General features: G+C 43.7%; 2 protein-coding genes across 2 annotated transcripts in view; one reads left to right on the top strand and one right to left on the bottom strand.

Moving 5' to 3' along the window:
• Nucleotides 1-1,448: 1,448 nt before the first annotated feature.
• On the bottom strand, nt 1,449-17,870 carry cUnh10orf90 (chromosome Un C10orf90 homolog; the record flags this gene model as incomplete). Its single annotated transcript, XM_084567290.1, has 8 exons — nt 1,449-1,765; nt 4,094-4,184; nt 5,483-5,546; nt 6,668-6,839; nt 7,553-7,683; nt 7,990-8,133; nt 10,248-11,517; nt 17,280-17,870. 8 exons carry the CDS (start codon nt 17,868-17,870, stop codon nt 1,727-1,729), a joined length of 2,502 nt encoding a protein of 833 aa, XP_084423416.1. The 3' UTR covers nt 1,449-1,726.
• Nucleotides 17,871-20,950: 3,080 nt separating this feature from the next.
• Nucleotides 20,951-22,739, top strand: part of dock1 (dedicator of cytokinesis 1) — a 200,906-nt gene continuing 199,117 nt past the window's right edge. Inside the window, exon 1 of the mRNA XM_084567048.1 lies at nt 20,951-21,146. Coding sequence (XP_084423174.1) covers nt 21,104-21,146 — 43 coding nt within the window. The 5' untranslated portion in view covers nt 20,951-21,103. The remainder of the gene's footprint in view (nt 21,147-22,739) is intronic.

Raw genomic sequence — 22,739 nt, forward strand, 5'->3', positions numbered from 1 at the left:
GTTGTCCTAGGACAGATAGTAAAACCCAACTTTATGGACGCTGTTGCACCGTCGCCGCTGTTATTCTGGGGGTCCAGTTTGGTGGAAAAACAGTCGGGAGTGGGGAATTTCACATTTGAGAGTAAACAAACGCAAACTTCAGATATAAAATGTAATGAAATGCAAATGTAAAACAGCCGAGGTACGAAGAATTGAGTCATGTCTCACGCTGTGGAGTAAAACAGCCTTTGTGAATGGGCAAAGCTAAATATAGAGATCTTTAAATAGAGAAACATGCAGGGATTGTCCTTCTTCATGCAGCATTTATGGTTCACAAGTGACCATGAACTAATGCAGCCTATACTGTCCAGATGCACACACGCAACTGCGCTGACACGAATCTATAAAAACGGTAGCAAACATCTGTTTTCTACACGCCACACGGATAAAACACCTGGACTGCGCAAGAATTTAAAGTCTAATGAGTGAAACGCCAATTAAAAGTAAAGCAAACAGCCTCTGTCAGCTCCGTTATCCCAAAAGAAAACACGCACACAAATCTTTTGATGCATCCCGAGTGGCGCGTTCACTTCGGATCAAAACACACAAATCAAAATCTGCAGTGTCCGGACCCGGTTCGCCGTGAATCAAAGACGGGAGGGGGGAGACAAAGGCCCCATTCAGCGGCACTGTCCATTAACAAGGCGCTTCCAACCAGAGGAGGTCACATTCTTCCGTCCCTTACAGCTTAATAAAGCGGCGCTGAATGGCAGCAGGGCCAGGCTTCAGGCTTTCTTTCTGCTCGCTGCATGTGTAATGAGGAGATGAAGACCGAACCGAGTACTGGAACTGTGACGCATATAGATGATTCTGTCTCATAGGGGCGCTTCGTATCACATGAGACCATGTGGAAGTGTCTGTGCGGAGAGGTTACTCTGCATCCACGAGATGGAGCGCCGTGGAAAGACGGGCGATTTGCAATCAAGTGAAAAACAAGATAACGCTCATCAAGTGCACGGGTTACTGGTTTAGATGTGACATCAGTCAGTGTGATGTTTGATTAAAACCGCGGCAAAGTGTTTTGCATGCATGCACCGTGGCAGCTTTCATTTGGGTCTGCAGGCGGCAAGGGCAGCAGGGACGGCCCAAAGACGAATCATCTGTTCTCTCAAAGGACAACCGTTCAAATGCCCAGAAGCGTTTCCAGCATCTAACGTGTTCAGTCCACTGCACACATTTAACGTGTCCTAAACTGATCCTCTGCTTCTTCTTGAGCAAAACAGACAGACATACAGTGTCTCCTTTGCAGGATTTGCACGTAACACAATTACAAATATCATCCGATTTATCTGGGATTAGATTACAGGGCACAGGGATATGTCACTTTCCTCACATTGATTTGTTTTGTTAGAAAATGCAACCAAGGGGAAGCATGTTAAAATTATTATTTTTTTTATTGTGCATGAGAATACAGTATATATATTTTATCCAGATGCGGAGAAGAGTCTTGAAGGTTCTGGAAAATCCTTCAAAACTGCGGTAAATGATGTCCGGGTTTGCTGAAAGCTTGCCCTGGATTTATCTCCTAGAAAAACAGATGTTAAGCTTCATGACTCCGATGTAACGGTCATAAAGAAGGGAAACACAACGAGAGCTGAAGGCAGCCGGGGATATAACGTGAGCTTTACTGGTTTTTAATTCATGTTCAGCACTGTCAAACGGCTCGGTAAGGTCATCGTCTTCTTCTTTAGCTGTTGCTTCTTTGGAGGACTTGATCCAGCAGTTTCTGCAACAAGAAAACAAACGCTCAGATGAATGACATATGACGTATGAAGGATGGCTAATCCTGTAGTCCACAGGCTCCTCAATCCTCAGATCCGAATCTGAAGTCTGCTACATGTCACCCTCTCGCCCACCCCATTCGGATTCCCTGCTCCTGTTAGCCCGATCCTCAGGCGTGGTGGCCCCCCCTTCCTCCCCGCGTTATCTGCCACAGCAGCAGCGTGGGTGGCACCCACTATGTCTGCAGCTCGGCTGAACGGTGGCACCGCACTGTAGCTCCCTCTGCCACTGAAGGGCCTTTTGTTTGGCGGCGAACACAGGCCTCACACACTCAAACACAATGAGACTGTTCACAGCTTCTCGTCAGGATGAGAGAATGGGTGACTGCAATTACCGCGGCGAATCGAACTCACTTCTCCGGAGGGCGACGTTAATTTTTGCCCTCAGAATAACAGAATAAAAGAAATGAACCCGAACACCCACTTAAAGCCTCCAGGGTACGCTTTTTCAGATCGGCTTCTCTCATGTAACTCCCGGTGGGCGGGAAAGGAAAAGGAAAAATTAGGCAGCAGCTACATCTAGTGGAGCAATAGCAGAACAGCAGCATTGAGCTTAAATAGTCAGTGTATTGTCTTTAAAGAAACAAACAGAATGGATTTCACACAGATACACTCACTGCATCCTTCTCACTCCTTATCTGGTTCTCTGCAGCGTCACATGCAACTGGTGCAGTAATTGAAAAATATATATTATTAAAATGCATTGCTTCAATTGTTACAGTGCAGTAAATAAAAAATATATATAAAAAACTGTATAACATACCCCTGCATCCCTTCAGTTTTTTTTAAATAGTGTAGTAAATGAAAAATATATATATAAAAAAATTAAAAAAAATATTCCTGCATCACCTCCTTCAAATTTAAAATCAAAAGAGATATGAAAAAATATTCCCGCATCGCTTTAAATATGCAACGGAGTAATAAATAAAAGACAACAAATAATATTCCTACACCTCTTCAGTTTTTAATTGCGTGGTAAATGAAAAAATAAAAGTGAAAATATCCCCGTATCCCTCCAATCGTTAATATTAATATTAAAAAATAATAAAAAAAACAACAAAAAAATATATTAAAATATTCCTGCATCCCCAGTCATTAACAGAGCAGCAAAAAAAAAATTAAAATTAAATTTATAAAATATTGCTGCATCCATTCAGTCGCTAATATTAGAAAACTCTAACTCTAACTATTTTAACTAAAAATAACTCTAACTATTTTAACTAAAAATAAATAAATAATCTAATTCTAAGAAAACTTTCTGTTTAAATTTTTTTTATTACTATTATTTATTTATTTATTTATTTATAGGAAGTTATGATTTTGACTATGATTTTGAACATGTAATGAAGAAACATGTCTATAAAAATGACAACACATAGTTCTATGACACCACTGCAAAAGCTGTAAATTACAGTATATTAGAGAATAAATACTAGGTTGTGCAGTATGCTACTAACTGAACTGTTCAGCAGTAAAACATCCATAAAAAGCCAGTTCTCCGCCATGTTTTGGAATTCTTTTGTGTGATTAAATGTCTTTTAAGTTCCCACTCAAAGCTGCTCTTTTCAATTAACCACACCGGACTCGGCCGGGCCGTTTAAATCCATTATTTACAACAGTTCCTCCTCTGAAGAGAGAAAAGGCCGCGTCGCTACTACAGGAGCCCGTTAGTGTTGGCCATTACTGCAAAATGTTTCACCCCTTTGCGAGGTTTAATTGAGCTTGTAGGAGAAAGGTGTGTTATTACTTGCTCAATTGCCTGCGGGTCGTATACACAATTAATGCTGTGTTTAGTGTCTCAGGCTGGGGCTTGTGACACCGTGACGAGCCGTTTTCTGGTTATTTGTTTTATTCTAGGTATTTGGTGACTCATTTCTGCGTACATGTGTCTCTCTAACGGCTTCAATTAGATCGTAATAGGCATGTCTGTTCTTTTAAATGCTATGAGACGGATTTGGGCCGACCATCTCGTCGCGTTTACCCCTTTAAAATCCAGTTTTTCTCCCGTACATATGGGAAAATCATTTCATTTCACACTCGGTGCTATTTAACTGCACGTTACGCCTGTGCTTGCTCCAGAAATTGAAATGTTTATGTTGGGAAATATTAAAACCCGCCGCTGCATGCTTTTTATTGCCGTTGCGTTAAAATGAAATAGATGTCCTATGCATCATCTTAAGCGCAACTTCAAAAGGGGAATATTTTGCATGTTTGGAAACCTCAACACAATAACGGTGTCCAATGGCTGATTTAGTGAGACTTGCACAAATCACCTTTTTGAACAGGTCTACTCGCTGTCTGTTGCTCAAACACGCGGCCCTCTTCATCTCTTCATCCTTTTTCCTCTTCACCTCTGCGAGCATGCTGTAAGAGATCAAATATTGCATCTTTTATGACTGTTTTTTGCACCAATATACACCGATCAAGCATAACATTATGACAGGAGAAGTAAATAACATCGACCATCTTGTGACAATTCAATGTTCTGCTGGGAAACTTTTGGACCTGGCATTCATTCATGTGGATGTTACTTAGACATGTAGCACCCACCTAGACCAGACCAGGCACCCCCACCCCATAGCAAAGACACTCCTTGATGGCAGCAGCCGTCCCGAGCAGGATGCAGCCTGACACAGTTGCACGTACAAAAACGTTTTAGGAACAACTAAACATGAAGAACATCACAAGGTGTTGACCTGGCCTCCAAATTCACTAGATCCCAAACTGATCAAGTATCTGTGGGATGATCCACAGAGGCCCCTCCCCTCAAAGGCCCCCCACTAACAACATCCTGTTGCCAGACACCACAGGACACCCTCAGGAGGCCCATGTCCATTCTCTCATGGGTCAGAACTGTTTTGGAGGCACAAGGGAGACCTACACAATCGCTGTAGTTCACTGCGACTCTGGCTGTATTATTAGGGGTCATTGTCCTGCTGCAGAAGGGATCTGGAGCCAATCACATGTCTCCCTCATGGTGTTGCACAATGGATAAGAATCCAAACTTGAAGAGCCTGAAGCATTTTCACAGTGCACAGAGACAGCACACTCAAACAACTGCGTTACACTTTAGTTTGTATAATTTCCCAATATATTGTTTTTATTAAAAGAGGCAGAGAGTTACTCAAACCCATACCGGGCTCCAAAACCTGTGGGATGATCTACAGAGGCCCCTCCCCTCAACCCATAGGACCCAAAGGCCCCCCCATTAACAACACTGTGTTGCCAGACACCACAGGACACCCTCAGAAGGCCCATGTCCATTCTCTGATGAGTCACAACTGTTTTGGAGGCACAAGGGAGACCTACACAATATTAGGAAGGTGGTCATAATGTAATGCCTGATCGGAGTATGTCTCAGTTATCAGAACACACATATATGTTTATCAAGCAAGAATTTACCAGTCATGTCCTTTTAAGACTAATTTAACCGTTTAACAACACTACACATTAGACGAGTGTTATCTCCCTAATCATAATGTGGATCTATCAAGGAAATAAACTAAAGCATGGAGAGATAAACCAGAGCTGCATATTTCGCGTGGAGATGTAACCGATACAAGATCTGCCGCCACATGCAAAGGCGGCGCGAGAGATAATCACGGGTCCGCCCGCATAGAGGAAGCGCCCGACACCAAGGAAGAGGCCGAGAAGGAACTCACCGCTTGGGTCTCGGCTGCGTCTCTTTTCCAGCGACGGCTCTGTCTCCGGGCCTGAAAAGGTTACCTGGAAACACGTACACACACTCATTCTAGCTTTTCCTGGTGTACGAAGAGGCCGGCAGACAGAAATAAAGTGACCTCCAGGCAGAAACTACACGATTAGGTTAAAAAAAATAACACAAAAGCACCTTCTCTGTTCATTCTCAAGACATTTTCTGATGTATAACGCTGTAACACCATCATGCAAGTGATTTAAGCTCTCATAAACATTCAAACAAATACTTTTTCTTCTCTATGAAGTACTGACTAATGTCCCACTGATGTGTTTTCCTGTTACGGCCAGTAGAGGGCAGAGAAAGCTACAAAATTTCCCTCACGGATCTTTTTAAAACTCTTTATTGTTTATTTTGCAGCCTTGCAAGACTTGAATGGAAACCCGATCTCACAGAACACATCGAGAGCTTAAGGACACTCAAAGGCCACAGAAACATTTCGACTCAGCGCCGGAAGCCGTTCTGAAACCTTGGTGTTCAATAAGGAGGAACTTGCTGTGGCAGGTGCACGAAAAAAAAAAGCCATTTATTTCTTAATTCAAGTGGCATTTATTGTATTTAGTCACAGTTAATCCATCACTGCCTTAACGATAAGATGACGAATTAAAGCCATTTTATTATTTTTCATATTCTGCCCTTTTGTTTAATCATTTCTTAATATATAATACACATATTTGTCTTTGTAGATTTAATGTGTGATATTTTATGTCGTCTTTTAGCTGTTTTTATGCCAAATCTTTAAAGCTATTGAGATTCCTATAATGTCTTGCTCTGGATTAGATGTGGTGGCTCAGTGTTTTGGATTTAAATCATTTACCTTCGAGCTAAATTTTATTTTATTTTATTTTATTTTAGGCGTAACAACACCAAAGCAAATTCCTTGTATGTACGATCATGCTTGGCAATAAAGTCTTTTCTGATTCTGATTCTGATTCTAAAAATAAAGGGAACTACATGAGTTACCTATCAGTAACTTCTTTTTTTTTTAATCCCGAAAAACAACACTACCTCTCTTTGTTCCAAATCCGCATGTACGCAATTATCTGCGTGGCAAACGGCCACCGCAGCTGCACGGGGACAATGGGGCCCTACAGTGGATGAGAGGGACGAGGCCCGGCTGCTGGCACGTTACCGTTCAGAGAGGTGGGCTGGGCGCCGGGGGCTCCCCTCCGCCTGAGCCCGCCGTCCGGCCGCGGGTCCGCCGGGTCGGACCGCTCCCTCCTCTCCCGCGCCCTCCGCTCCAGCTCCCGCACTCTGCCCTGGGAGCGGCTGATGAAGCCCGGCCTGGACCTCTGCAGCGCTTGCTGCCAAGATCGGAAACAAACAAGGGCTCTACTTGACAAAACATTTAAGCCTGGTCCTTGTGTAGAGACTCCCCGTGTCCCTGAACATACAGGACACGGCATACAGAACGTCTGTAGCCTGGAGGTGTCCAGTGGAAGAGCAAGTGTAAATAAATGTGTTGTTCCTGTTTGTTGACATCGTGGTGAATAACGGCGCTTCAGAGGCTTCATTTTATTCTAGCTTTTCTCTTATTTTTGCTGTTTTGGGGTAATAAAAATGTGCTTGTTGTACATATTCATTTAATTCAATTCAATTAAACACACACATGATCAGGCGTAACACTATGACCACCTTCCTAATATTGTGTAGGTCTCCCTTGTGCCTCCAAAACAGTTGGGACTCATCAGAGAATGGACATGGGCCTTCTGAGAGTGTCCTTTGTGAGGGCCTTTGGGTCTAGTGGGTTGAGGGGAGGGGCCTCTGTGGATCTGCTGCCATCAAGGAGTGTCATTGCTATGGGGTGGAGGTGTCTGGTCTGGTCTAGGTGGGTGCTACATGTCTAAGTAACATCCACACGAATGCCAGCAGAATGTTGCATCGTCACCTGTCAGTGGTCATAATGTTATGCCTGATCGGCGTGGACATTTTCTCGTTTTGAATGATCCCACAGATCTTAGCCTCAAGCCTTTCGCTCCGTTGTTTTATTGGCTCAGTGAATCACTTCCGAACTCACCTGAAGAGAAATGGGTTCGGCCGACCCTTCGGCGTCCGGGCCCAGCTGGACAAATGCAGCGCGGGCCTGGTCGTGGCGTTGGACCTGGCTTTGATCAAAGCGTGGCCTCGTGCATTCCCCCTCATCTGTCACTGCCGAGGAAGAAAAAAGTAAAACAGGTTGCGCTTCATTCACAGTGAGCCTTGCTTCAGATGCCTGATTACGGCGCACAGTTGCTCAATCGGCCCCTGGGCCTGCCTCGACATATTAGTTCTTGGAATGCACCAAACAGAGTGTGTAAGGGCTGAGGAATTTCACAGTCTCTCTGTATTGATTCAGTCTAATCTTTCTTGCAACATTTTCAGTTAATAGAAATAAAGATCAATTTTTATAAGGTGAGAAATTACGAGTACACACACACAAGCATGAGGGGAAAGGGGATGTAATACCAGAATTACCCTGGGGTGATGCAGCAGAGTCCTTCTCAGAATCGCCATTTGGTTTTTTCTTCTTACTAAGCTGTCTTTGGAGTTTGATATTCGCTATGATCGCGGCCGCATTGAGGGCAAGCACTTCCTCCGGAGACTGACGGGAGCCGGGATCTGAAAAGCAAGAGGTTCTTTGATGTAACGGAAGACAGAGTGAAACAGAGACGCGGGCTGGCCGTTATTGAGCGGTATCTCTTTCGGGCTGCTGTGCACCGCAGTCGAGGCTTCAGCGCAGTTTAATATCCTGCCACATTCGGCTGCCGACTGTATCAGACGCTGAATTTAAATGGCGCCGCCTCGGGCCTTGTAATTAATTGACGACACTCTTAATGAATGCGATTAAAGAATAATTAATAATTTCACACAGAGAGAAGACATCGCGGATGGAGAAAGGCACCAGCTCAGCAGAAAACGCCCTCCTCGTATTACTCATTCACCTGATTATTTACGATATCTGATGGTAGTTTTATAGGAATAAACAGCGCTTACACCGATCAGACATAACATTATGACCACCTTCCTAATATTGTGTAGGTCTCCCTTGTGCCTCCAAAACAGTTGTGACTCATCAGAGAATCGACATGGGCCTTCTGAGGGTGTCCTGTGGTGCCTGGCAACACAATGCTGTTAGTGGGGGGGCCTTTGAGGGGAGGGGCCTCTGTAGATCATCCCACAGATACTTGATCAGTTTGGGATCTGGTGAATTTGGAGGCCAAGTCAACACCTTGTGCTGTTCTTCATGTTTTTTTTAGTTGTTCCTAAATTGTTTTTGTGTGTGTGTCTGTGTCAGGCTGCATCCTGATTGGGATGGCTGCTGCCATGAAGGAGTGTCATTGCTATGGGGTGGGGGTGCCTGGTCTGGTCTAAGTGGGTGCTACATGTCTAACATCCACACGAATGAATGGCAGGCGAAAGCCACATCAACTGGGAATATGGCGTACCCTGTGGAGCAGAACCGAGGATTATACAGTAAATGTAACCAAGGTCGTAACCGAGGTTCTATGAATTCACCGTCTACGGCCTGGTCTGGCCTAGGTGGGTGCTACACGTCTAACATCCACACGAATGAATGGCAGGTCTGTTGATGGCGAAAGCTACAGCAACTGGGAATATGGCGGATCCTGTGGAGCAGAACCGAGGGTTATACAGTAAATGTAACCAAGGTTGTAACCGAGGTTCCATGAATTCACCGTCTGTGGACTGGTCTGGTCTAGGTGGGTTGTACACGTCTCAGTAACATCCACACGAATTCCAGGTCCAAAAGCTTCCCAGGAGAACATGCATTGTCACAAGATGGTCGATGCTATTAACCTCTCCTGCCAGTGGTCACAATGTTATGCCTGATCGGTGTATGTCGTTTGTGAGGACAATTTTAAATTACAGCTGCAGGCTTGAAACTTGGTCCCGAGCCAGAGTTCAGTCACATAATGAGGACGTGAGATTTGATCGATTTGAGACTTGGCATACACTTAGACTCAAAAACACTGCCAGTCCCGGTATTAGTATGATGATTAAGAAACTACAAGCAAGATGCCACATGTTTAGCCTAGCATAAACTGGAAGCAGAGGCCAGCAGCCAGTAAAGTAAAACAGACTGTGCTTCATTCACACCAAGCCTTACTTCAGATGCTTGAATACAGCGCAGACATACAGCGACATATTAGTTCTTAGAACGCACTTAAGTTCATGCATTTGTATGGATGTTGTCACTATGTGGCATTAGATATAAACCTCAGGAATTTACTGCATACAGGAAAAAAATGCATATAATATGTATTTTTTTTACAACCATGTTTAGCAGCTTGTGATGTCTCTGCCTTCCCTGGGATGCCAATGAAAAGGAGGGCTGCAATAGATTATGCATGCAAAGAGATGCGTGGGAAAATGAAAGAAGGTGAAAATGAGAAAGCGCGTCTGGGCGCCGACGGGCCCTCGGCGGCGTTGCTTGACATCGGCGCAGATATAACTGGCATGGGTGTCAATTTCACTCACGGCGGGAGATAAAGGACTCGCCTCGATACAATCTAATAACGCCTGTCAATAAGACATCAAACGTGGAGAGACGCCGTCGACTCTGAGAGGGCTTGCGCGAGAGCTTCAAGCCAGAACACAAAAACGGCACAGGGGAAGTGTATGTAGACATTGCCATCCTTTGAAAACGGAGATCAGAGACGGAGGGAGCCTGTGTGCTGACAAGAAGACTGTCAAAGTGGGACAGAGAAACCTACCGGGGGCCTTGATGAGAGTTAGAGAGGAGGAGGCTCTCCTCATTGCATCCTCGGGTGCTGGCAATATTTCTTTTTCGTCTGATTTAAGGTTGTCTGCCACTGGCTGACCTGCTTCTTTCACTGCTTTCCCAGGGCTGATGAAACTACTGTTGGAGTTCGCAGGGTTGTTATTGGTCTCTTGTGGAAGCCCTAAGCTCCATTTCCTGGCAGCCGGTTGTGTCGCATTCTCCTTGCTTGGCTCCTCGTTTCCAGTCACACTGCCATAGCAGCTCAGTGGTCTGTGTGGCCTGACCGATCTCCGTCCAACACCCTTTGGAGGAACCTCTGAGGAAGAGGGTGCTGCTACAGCGGGCGGGTTGCTCACAAAGAGACTCAGCGTTGATCTGTGCAGTGTACCATTTCTCTCTGGTTCTGAAGAAAAAGCATTTACAGATGAATCTGGCGCAGGATTCAGAAGGTGATTTGAAGGTTCTGCATACACTCCCTCGGTGTAGCTGTGCCTGTACTCTTGGCGCCTGGACCTCGGGCTGTAGCTTTCACTGTGCTCTGTCACTTTGATGATGGTGGCCTTCCTTCTGTGGACCACCGTGTCCAAAGCATGGTTATCAGGTGGCGTCCCCGTCCTGTGTCTGCTTGGGCCGGGGCTGGAGATCACCCTTCTCTCCGTCACCTTGACTATAGTGGCCTTCCTTTCCACCATCACCTGCCTGGAGGTTGGGTCCATCGGTTGGTGGTCGAGAGGGGGAGAAGGAGACTCGCTGGACCGGGAAGACAGGCCGGAGGTGTGGGAGCCGGGCAGACTGGCGGACCTGCTCACTTTCCTGGAGGAGATGGTGATGGAGGAGAAGCCGGCTTTGTTCTGGGGCACGAGTGTAGCCGCTGCAGAGCTTGTCTGTATGTGTGAAAGCTGATTGTTTGCTCCACACAAGGGGGCCGTTGCCTTTATAGGCTGAACGCTGCTCGTCCTTTGCAAAGGAGTATGTGACTTACATGCCTCTGTGGTGTTTGTCCCTCGCAGCAAAGAGTGTGTTCTGCAGGGATCAGCAGAAGTGGTACGACACAGAGGAGAATGCTTAAGGGGCTCTGTGCTGGTTGCTTGTATCAGAGGGGAATTTCTGATGGGGTCCGAGCGGGTCCCTGCAGGGGGATCATTGGGCTTACCGCCTCCAGGAATACCTGACACCCTGTTGGTACTCCAGCCTCTCCTCAGAACTTGCCCGCCGACAGGTCTGTCCCCTTCATTAGCGGGAAAGCTACGTTTTTCTGGCACCTACAGCATGTGGATAAAAGAGATTCTTTGTGATAAAGATCCTTAATTATGCATGGAAACCCCATCCCGCCCATCTGTTGTCGCTAAGGCCTCATGCTAAACGGTCTGTCATCAATCAACACAATAAAACAGAAGCTGTACATTCATTTTGCCGATACCGAAAAATGGTTCATAACCTAAATTCACACGGCGTGGGATATTGACAGAACGACATCTCACTTGTACTACATTTCAGCTGCGGGTCAGCTGCCTTTCTTCGGGGCTTTGCCGTTTGTTCTTCAGTCAGATGACTCTCCCCATGCTTGACACAGCGAATGCCCCAGTAGCAATGGAAGCAGCAGCAGGCAAAGCCAGCACACAGCGTGACTTATCCCTCACGGAATAACAATGAGACTCTATCCTCAATAGAAACTGAGGGGCAAAAGGCAAAGATTCCAGTCCTTGGGCAAGAGGATTCTGATGGTGTTTATGGAGCATGGAGAAATACTGATAGGTCCCTGGTTTATGGTGTGACATACCTCCCTGAACCCTCATTCATCAGGAGTTGCATAAACCAGTAACCATTTCTAAGAAAAGAGATTTATCCATTTCTATTTCCCTTTGAGAACTAAAAACGAGAAAGGACAAAACTATATGGAGGGAGGAGACATTCATATTCAGATCTAATTCATATATCCACACGCTGAATAACCGTAAATGATGACATTTAGATAATGAGAATTATGGTTACTGGCACTTGACTTTACTATTTGCATTATATCAAAGCCAACTCTGATAGATGTTTTGTGATTTGAACAAATGGCTCACTCTGCACTGCTTTAGGCGCACACAGTATCTGGCAGTATTTTAAACGCCACGTAGACATCTGTGATGACTCTGCCATCGGCCACTTTGTCTTTGACTTATGAAGTCATTTTGGCGCTATCTGTAGAAGTGTTTTTGTTTTTTTATTCGAGTAGTTCAGGTTTTTACTGGCAACTAACTGAATCATTAAATCATTCTTGTACTGAATATGAACACTTAAAGGTAAATTTGGCACTAAATTTTGATCCTTTTCCAGCTTGGGCGTGTCCAATATTGAGTGTCACGTGAAAAACCACACATCACGGTTAGAAATCGGAGACAGTGGCCTAAGCACGAGGAATCGAAGACTTAGTTTTACCCCATTATCCAGACATCACACACACAGACACCCTCTGATAGCCAGAGTATTTATTCTACTTCTGCAAAAAAAACATGACTCCAGTTTATCCAGCGATCAATGTTAAGAAAACTGTTACCTGTTTAATAATAGTAGAGCCTTGGTCAGGGGTTTGCCACGTCCTCACGCCCAAAGCACCTGGACCAGTGTGACTCCTCTCCGACTCTCCATCTATGTGTCAAGGCAAAACAAATGACCCACTGACGCATTTCACACAACACACATTCTCTCTTTCTGCCTCTCTGTCTGTCTTCGTCTTTGTCACGTACAAACACACAAGTCAGGTATTCCCCTGACTGTATGTCAATGTTGACACTGTCAATAATTGACACAGGCTCAGTCAAGTGAGTCTAGCACCACCCCCGATGCCACTTTCTCAGCCTCCCCGGGAGACGCGGCGACACGACTTGACTGGCCTGCCTCTCGCCGCCCTGACTGATACTCTAATGCCACCCTTAATGCTTGCTTGGCTGCATTTCCACCTGCTGCTGTTACCATGGCGACAGGCTCTGGGATAACCCTTGAATGCCGTGCGGATAATCCGTGGCGCTTTTTTAAGAGGAGAGAAAAAAAAAGAAAAAAAACGAGAGACAAGGTGAAAATTGCACCACTTTGCAAACGTGATAACAGCTAAAGAAATAAAAAAATAAAGTGACTGTGGCCCTTCTGACACTGCCTTCCACATGCTGCCCTCACCGTCTCTCTAGAAAGAGCATCTCTCCTTACCTCAACTAACTAAGCTCAAATCGCCATTTCTCTGAATCAACAGCTGACCTTAATATCCCAGCTGGGGATATAAAGAGGCAAGGCCATATGGCAAATACCTCCTGAAGTCCCCACCCTCACAATTTATTCCTCGTCCTCGTGAAATTCTCCAAACCTAAGTGTGATCGGGTTTAAGAATTAGCCGGTCCGTCCGAACATGGAGGCACTCGAAGCACAGCATCCAATTTTATTATCATTTGCTCATTAACACTGGGCCATTTTGAGTTTGTTAAATGTGACTTTTATGGAGGCAGAGGGCAGTAAGTGTCTGCAACGAGACCTCTAGTCTGATTAAAACGGCTTCTGCAAGGGGGTTGTCAGCAGCAACCGGGACGAGGATGAAGATAATGAGAAAGAAGTTTGGAATCTGCAAAGCAACCGAGTCGGCCGTAGTTTGAATTTCCATTATCGTCAGATGTGGAATTGTGGATTTAAATGTAGCATAAAGGCATATTTGGATGCAGAACTGCAGAAAGATTTTTAGCTCCTTCCTTTGCTGGTATTTCACCCATCACCAGTTTCTGGACCTAGGCTTGCATAGCATTATTATTCACTGTGAAGTAAGTGAAGATATAAATATTTATGGCCTGTTTGACTGACTTGCAAGATATACATTATTATTATGGATCTATGACCCTCAAAGGAAAAACTTTCTATCAAATACGTCTGTGCAGAACTGGAGTCATCAATGACACTGTACATAATCATATATTATGGATCATTTTGATATGATAAATAGTGATTGCCTATAGTAGAAGATGTCTTAAATATTTATGGGACCAAAGCCTGTGCATATACCTTTAAGCGCTGGGATATATGATGTTAATAAGGTTTATGTAGCTTAAAAACAACTGCACGCTGTCTATCAAAGCTCCTTGCTTCCATGGATGGACTGCTTTGATTTCTGCAGGCAGCCTGAGACTTGCCAGGATAATCTATGTATAAACAAGGACAAGGTTGAAGGATCAAACCTCACATCAAACCCAACGAGTGCCGGGCTGCCATGTTCAAAGATTAACAGGGCTCCTTCTCCAATCAGTCTGCATCTCTCCTTATCTTTCTCCCTCTGGCTTCCACCCCCACCCTGCCTCTTTTTTTTTTTTTTCCGTCAGCTTTTCAGGCCTTAATAGCGCCCGTTTCCTTTGCCTGTAACGCTGCCAGCAGAGTCCCATGGCATTGCAGTCAGGGCCAGTTGTACTTGAAATTGGCTTTGTTTTTAGGAGGATGTTGTTTGAAGCGATCGCCCAGTCGGTCATTGTGAAGCGTTTGAGAGAGGACACAGGCAACACTGCTGCAAGGAGCTGATTAGAGGCAGGTAAACTGTGTGGCAAGTCATCCCTGAAATAGGCTCTTGTTCTGCCTCTGGCTAACCTGACCCATGCAGTTACCCCGTGGCCATATTTGTTATAGCACTGATCAAGCACTAAACATCCACTGAAAGGGACTGTTTGTGTGTTTTGGGTATTTTTTTGCTCGCGAAAGAGCGTTCATTTTAATGTTTTTTAATTTGGTTTTAATGTGTGTGTTTTAGGTTCAACTCTTGCATGATGATCATACTTGCCTAACTGGCTTTTCTTGGAAGTAGAAAAGTTTTTTTATATGATAGTTATCAGCTGTTACACAAGTAACGATGATACAGCAAACTGCATACGTACCCTGTGCCTTGGGTGTCACTCGATTCTTTTGAAACGTTGGAGTGATGGGTTGTTTCAGTTTCACCTGTTAAAAAAAAGTAAAATACCTTTAAATTAGCATTACCTGGCCCGATAAAGTAAATTACTGTGGTCAGAAATGTTGGCATTTAGTGGAAAAAAGCTGCTCTGCGTTCTTGCCAATGTTAATGGTAGATATGAAGCTAACACTGCTGATAGGAGCCTGATAGCTTAGTTTCTCACAAAGACTGAAAACAAGGAATTTAAGGATATTTAAAATGTTCACTTCCAGTCTGAGCTAACTGGCAGCTCAGTATTAGTCTCTATGAAAAAAACAACAACACATGCATGTAAATATGAAGAATCTGTTGGCAACAGGGGTTAGCGACTTCCGATTTTTCAAAGTCGACTAATTATGTGGGGAAAGTCGAGTCGTTGTAAACTAGTCGATGACGTCACACATAAAAACTCAATAGAAACTAATTCTTTGCAACAAAGAAATCTATGTTCTTGACCTGAATACAGATTGCACATATTTACACAAAGGAAACTGGGCTTTTCTGCAAGTTTACTGAAGCTAGAACACAAACTACTGTCGTCTGTAGCCCCACGTCAACACCACAAACACCGCCAGTCTGATACAAAAAAACACGGTCTACAACCACAGCAACAGCGTCAACTAATAGAACACAACATAAATACACGAGTAGCATAGCCTACTAATCGGCACCATCAATGGCGTTTAATATTGCTTTACAGTGTGTTGGAGCAGCTAATTAGGTCTAATAACTTTAGACAATGACATTTACCAGCAAATTGTTGATGTGCAGCCTCCTTCTCTCTGTTACCGCAGGACGTTTGGTGAATTTGTTAATTAACTGTCGCGGAGAGGATTTAGACCTTTCCTGTGTTAGCGTTAGCGAATGCCCTTTCAGGTGAGTTATTGTCACGTGATCGGCGACTAGTCGACTTCCTGCTTGAAGCGTCATGACACATCAATAAAGTCGACTACCCGAACCCCCAGTAGGCAAGAGAGATGATTTTGGTGCTGGAAGTTTCTGGAACAGGCCCTAGAGCTAGCAGGCCACATATAGGTCAAGCAAATACCTTAAAACATGCATTGTAGTGGTTTTAAATGGTTAAATGTCTGTAAACTCGCCTCTTTAATGCAACTCTGTTTCTTAAGTTGTAGACTGTTAAAAATTGCAGCCACACAGAACAGGACGTCTTAGCCCTAACTTACGCTAACTGTTAGCCGGACATACATTGGCTACACCAGAAGCCTGCAAACAGTAGTCCTCAGAGGATAAGAGTATTTCTCCAAAATCCCAAACTAACCCTCTAATTATGTTCTCTCAGTGCAAGAACTCATGAACCTCATTTAAATACTGTAAGTTTAAGTGAGTAGAAGATTAAAAAAAATCACAATGCTGATTTCACAAAGTATATTATTTTCCCCCAGTGAGGAGTCACAGGGGAAGGGATGTGCTTTGTGCATCGGTTCGTTCAAATTCCTGGTACGGCACAGCAACTTATCGATTCAAAGCCATATCATCAGTTCACTGTGTAATACTCCCACTGAATTATCTTTGAACACTGACTTGCATCCTCTCAGGGCACGGAGCTCAATCTCTGCCCGCCGCAGTCTCCAAATGAGTCGTAAACCTTTCGAGAAAGCGCGGAGTTCCTGCAGAGTAAGCTGTTTTCAAAGGATGCCGGAGCTCAGCCTTCTCCCTGGGTAACTGGGACTTGACTGCAAATGGCTCTCAGCGGCGCCATGTGTGTTTTACGCCGCCTTGGCTGGTACAAAGCACAGTCACCTTCATTACACAGCGCTTAACTTTAAACTTGCAGAGCTCACACGGCCTCACCAACATGTGAGGATCACAATCACACGACACGAGAGGGTGTCAGGGACAAATCCTAATTAAATTAGCTCAAAATCTTGGCAAAGGCCTGTTTAAAACTGGTGATATCACGACCGATGCGAAGGTTTTAATGAGCTAATTCTCAATGCGACAAAATAAAAATGAAAGTATTAAATGGGTTTCTTAGCTTTAAAGGATGTAAACTGTGTGTTTCTCTAAGAATTCAGTTGAATACATGTTTAAGGGTTTATTAGTAAAAGGTGTTGTGTGTCTTACGTGGCCAGCAGAGTGGTCCAAAGACTGGTTTTGGTTGCAGGTATCAGCCACCATCATTACTCTTCTCTGGATTGGCAGCCATCCAATTTTGACTGAAGCGAGGTAACTGAGTTGAGTTTGTTCCTTCTTTGGGACCTGCATGATGTGAACCCTCTCCCAGCTTCCTCTGCGCTCTGGAGGGGAAATAAATCCGGTTTGGAGGGACTCCTGGCTGCCCAGCGAACTCTCGCATAAGCTTGAACTCCCACAGGAGGATGAGCCCTGGCTGTAGAAGGGAAGGCCCGTGTGTCTGCAGGCCCGTCCGGTCGCCTCTTTGTTAATAAAAGGCATGGATGTTGCCTGATCATTGAAAGCTGGAGCCTGATTCTGAACCGGGGCTCTAAGTTTGCTCTCAAGCTCCTGCAGGTGCTCCAGCCAGCTGTCCAACTGGCCTCCTTCGATGGCGCTCTGCGGCCGGCGTGCTTGTGCGGGGTGCGGAACTCTGGGCAGATGATCCCCCTCTCCCATCAGGCTCTCCCAGTAGGACTCATCTCCTGATCTCCTCCAGCCCGGAGCTCTTCTTAGGTGGGCAGCTGGCCTGCGGAGAGTCATCCCTCTGGTGCTCAGGTGTCCGCTCACAGCTCTCAAGTTTCCGCTTACAATGAAAGCCCTTTGCAGTCGAGGTATAAATGAAAATCCCTTGGCTCAACTGGACTTCTTACCATGAGGCCTGGCAGAAATGCTTTGCAAGGAATTAGTTGCTATAAGAATGTTCGAGGTCATCTTTGTTACAGATCTATGTATGAGAAGGCATCAATTAAGAATGAGAATTAGGTTCAAATGGTTATAAGACACACTACAATTTCATGCTTTCATTCTTCTTGATACTGCTACTCACCAGTTATTGACAAAGCATCCTTTTTTTTAGTCCTCAGTGTTAAGGAAGTAAACACTCTCTGTCTTGATATAAAGTAGGTGCTAGTGGGTACTGTCTCCAGTCAGGCATGTAGCAATGTGAAAGGACGCTCTGGCGAACAAAAGAGTTACTGAGCATTGGGCTGAACATCCAATACAGAGGATAGGAGGCGAGGAAGATGGAAAAGCAGAGGGAATGGGCGGGCTGAAGAAAAACAAAACAACTTGTTGATGCAGCGTGTGACGTCACAAGATCACCATTTAAAGAAATAAATTGTCAACATTCAGCATTTAGTAACTAAACCATCCAACTCTTGGGTTCATGCACGTCAAAGCCACCGTGCAATGTTTAAAAGAGCAGTTCAGACTCCCTGAAATTCATGCGTCCTCCCAAATGTTAAAGCATCACTAATGAGCAGATTATCCTTGTTACTCCATGACTCACTTGCTGCTTTGGAAATCCTCTTTGTTGAATTGCCTCCTGTTTCTTCCCCTTTCCCTGTGATCTTGTGGTTGGTGGCTGGTGATGAGGCACTGCTGTCCTCAAGCGTCTATCCGAGCCATGTGACTCTGGTGAGACTATCTTAAAATGGGCCAGTGTCCTGTTAGATAAGTAACTGTGACCCACATGATGTCCCACGATGCATGAGCGAAGGGTATTTACAAGACAGAAGGATTTGCTCCAAGCCCGAGGCAAGAGTCTGCTTCAGATGTTATTTAAAGGCAGTTTAACACAGATCTGTGAAGATACAACTTCTTCCAATAAAAAAGAAAAAAAGAAAACGAATTGGCCCCTGCTTTGATATTTAATGAATTTCTGTGTTTCTCTGTGGATTAACGGTATCCAAACGCCTTTCAAAGTAACTTCAGTGTCACTGGGAGGAATAACATTTTCCAAATGTCTTTCAAAGACAGAGATAAGACAGAGATATCTTAAATATCATTTGCAGTGACCTGCTTTAAGACACCTTATCAAGCTGAGGAGTTACACGCAGAACGAATATGCAGTGTTTCAAAGCTATTGGCATATTTTTCGTCTGCTGTGCCTGGGAGATAACATCAAAACAAATCAAAAGCTTAAGTGAGTAAAAATAGATTTACACAAGAGGTAGCCTCTTATTTTGTGAGCTAGAAAGTTGGAGTAAGAAAGTTAGGAAGCGACAGTTGCTCCCTCTGCTGGCAAGGCTCCAACATGACAACTGGAAGAGGCCCGAGAAAGGGAAGGGTCAGTGGTTAAGAGACTTCTCTAAAATATGGGACGCAATCAGATGATGTGCAGACAAGATGAATACAAATGAGCAGATCCAAATGTGTGCACCAGTCGCTGGTGTGTTATGTCTTTTATTTTGCACCTGCAGCTTCGAGGAACAGTTCCTATTAGTCCTGGACATCACTTCTCAGAACATGACATGATCGCTTAGGCTCTTACAGCTTCATCACGGACCACAAAGGAGGAAGGAAATGTGCGTCTATTGAAAAAAATATAATTCTGTGGTTGAGCTGACCAGATCAAGATCTTTCTTTGTTTGCAGATTTTACCACAGTGAGTAACCCAGTGTAAGAGGTTACCATACACTTCCTTCAGCTGAAATACTGTAACACCTTGTATTTTTTAAAAAAAAAAAAGGATTAAAGTAAGTCGTAATAGTGTAATTTGTGTGGTTTTATGTTTTTCAAGCTAAGAGAAAATTTTTGACTTCTGCTCTTTCACCAGTTCTATGCTTATAAACAAGACAAACAGCAATTTTGTCCAAATATCGAAATATATACAGTAAAGTGCAGACTTGTCCTATTGCTATCAGTTAAAAAGTAAAATTAAAAGTAATTCCTTTGTTTTCTTTCTTCCAAAACGCTTTGAATATCTGTCATTTCATTTATTTCTGAATATTTTATGTGCATTTTGAATGTCACAACAGAACCTTGCATATTTTTGTGTTATTTGTACATGTGAAAAGTTCAAATAAAATATTATTTTCGTAGAAAATATACTTTATAACATTATAATGGTGGTGATATGCTTTTGAATACAATTATTTTTAATATCAAAAGGAAAATGGGGCTGTCTTGGGCAAATTTTTGTTATTTTGTAACAAAAAATTGTAATTGTGTTAAAAAAAAGTTAAAAAGTTAAACAAAATATAGAATATTTTTATAGTAAAAATACTTTATAACATCACAATTGTTGTAATACGCTGCTGCAGATTAATTTGGAATACATTTATTTTTCAATATTAAAAGTTGCTGACAAGCAGTGTGGCAGGAGGGGGCGGGGCTTGGGCAAATTTTTGTTATTTGGCGTCGTTCGTAAATGTGAAAAGTTAAAATCAAATATTGTTCTATACAAAAAATACTTGAATACTTTACAACGTTAAAATGGTAGTAATAGCCTGATAGATAAATTGTAAACGTGAAAGTTAAAATGAAATATATATATATTTTTTTAAAGTAAGAATACTTTATAACATCATAACACTGGTAATATGCTGCGGCAGACGCATTCTGAATACAATTATTTTTAATATTAAAAGTAACAGGGGGGTGGCTTGGGCAAACTTTTGTCATTTTGTGTTATTTGTTAATGTGAAAAAAAAAATATTTTTATAACACAAAAACTTTATACAACGTCATAACGGTGGCACACGAATGCTAAATGAAACTATGGTTAATATTAAAAGCCCTCGCCGCCGCTTCCTTCCCGGTATCACCGAGCAGTGCCCTATGAACGCCTACAGGCTGAAAAAGTTGTGTTCCCTTCCTCCCCCTTGCGGAGCGTCCTGTCACTGGTGGAAAATGGCTGCTCGGTGTAGCTCCCTGAAGCTGAGAGAAAACTGAAAAAAAAAGTCTCCGTTACTAACAAGAGGTCACATCTGGACCCTTTTCCCCCACCCTAACAGGAGAAACGACTAGTCGGGGAAGCGTCGACGCCGAGAATGTCTCGCTGGGTTCCCACTAAGAAGGAAAAGTATGGAGTTGGTACGTAAGAAAACTTGCATGCTCCATCGCTAGCTCTCGTCCTAGCTCTCCGCTCTCAGATTGCACAAGTTGGGGAAGAATTGTGATTAGAAAGCGGCCGGCTGTTTCTCATCCCGTGTTTGTGTGTTGGATTTGATTTTTTTTTCTTTCCGGGATTTACATTTGTCTAAAGTGAAAGAATGCAAATCATACGAGCGGGTAATTTATTTGGTGGTTTGCATGCAAAACAAGGATTGTGTGTGAGCCTTTTGTGAGGAAGAGGGCTGTGTGTGTGTGTGTGTGTGGATTGGGAATTGTTAGAGGCGCGCCTAGTTGCAGCGCTGTTTCCTGTGTTGTGGGGCCTCCGCTACAAAATGACCAGTTGCAGGCTAGTACTCACGACTTGTAACTGTTACCTTTATCGCGTTTTTGCGTTTCACTTCTTCCCTATCTATAGATTATCGTTACTTTTTATTGTTGTCACTTCCTTAAAATGCAGAAGAGCGTCCCGTTTAGCTTCCACTGTCCCCAGTAGGAGGTCCAGGATACGAAACCCAACACACACCATCACTAAGGGAAGCTTTACCTAAGTTCTTATTTTATGTGAACAAAAAAAACAAACAAGACACTAAAAGATTGTTTGTATAGAAAACATTATTTATTACTGTCATTGTTGTGAATGTTTGTCTTACATTAGACTTAGATCAGCATTATTCATCCACAATGATATTGCTTGGTCACAGTAGCTCAATTGCACATAAACAAACTTAAAGACCTCTAGTTTAAAAAAAAAAAATGGATGTAAGGTGTAAAAATAGAAATAAAATCAACAATGTAAAGGGAGTCTGTTTTGAATATCTTTTGTAATAGCATTTACATGTGTGATGGATTCTTGAATTTTGTCGTAAAGCGTGGTGTAAAACATGAGACTCCCAAATGCCTGAAATAATGGATGCAATGGATCCGATCCAGCTTTTTCCGGGGATCCCCTGGAACATCCTGCTCCTTTTTCCGTCAGCGTTTTTTAAGCAGGAGGCGACTTGTTGTCGTTTCCCACTACATTCGATTGTTGTTATTTTTTAGCGTTTGCGCCCTCACGTGCGTGCCGGGATTTATTTTCGGCAATGGGACGCAGAGACTGGGGCTGCACGCGGACTGACGAGCGGCAGGTTACGCCCGGCGCTTTGGCTGGCGTCTTCTAAGTGGGCCCTGTTGTCTTCGGTCTGTGCTGTAAGAGGATGTGTTTCCGACACAGGTTTTTGTGGAAGGCACGCGAGTTCAGGTGTAAAAAGATGCTAAGAACATTTACTTGTGTGTTTCTGAAGAAACACTGTCGGAATAGCGTCACTTTAGCTTCCATTGTCTCTTAGGGGTTCACTAAACACTGTAGAAAGCTTCACTGAAGTTCTGTTGAAGAGAAAAAGATACTAAAGACTTTGACTCGTTGTGTTTTAGGCCCTTGTAGTGTCCTCTGGGTCAAATGTGACCCGTCTTGAATGTTTCAGCATCACATTATTTGATATAAATGTGGTCAAAAGAAGTGTACAAGATAAACCGATCAGCCACAACATTAAACCCCCCCAGAACAACTAAAAAAAAAAACATGAAGAACAG

Source organism: Chelon labrosus, assembly GCF_963514085.1.
Source record: "Chelon labrosus genome assembly, chromosome: 19".
NCBI classification, from domain to species: Eukaryota; Metazoa; Chordata; class Actinopteri; order Mugiliformes; family Mugilidae; genus Chelon; species Chelon labrosus.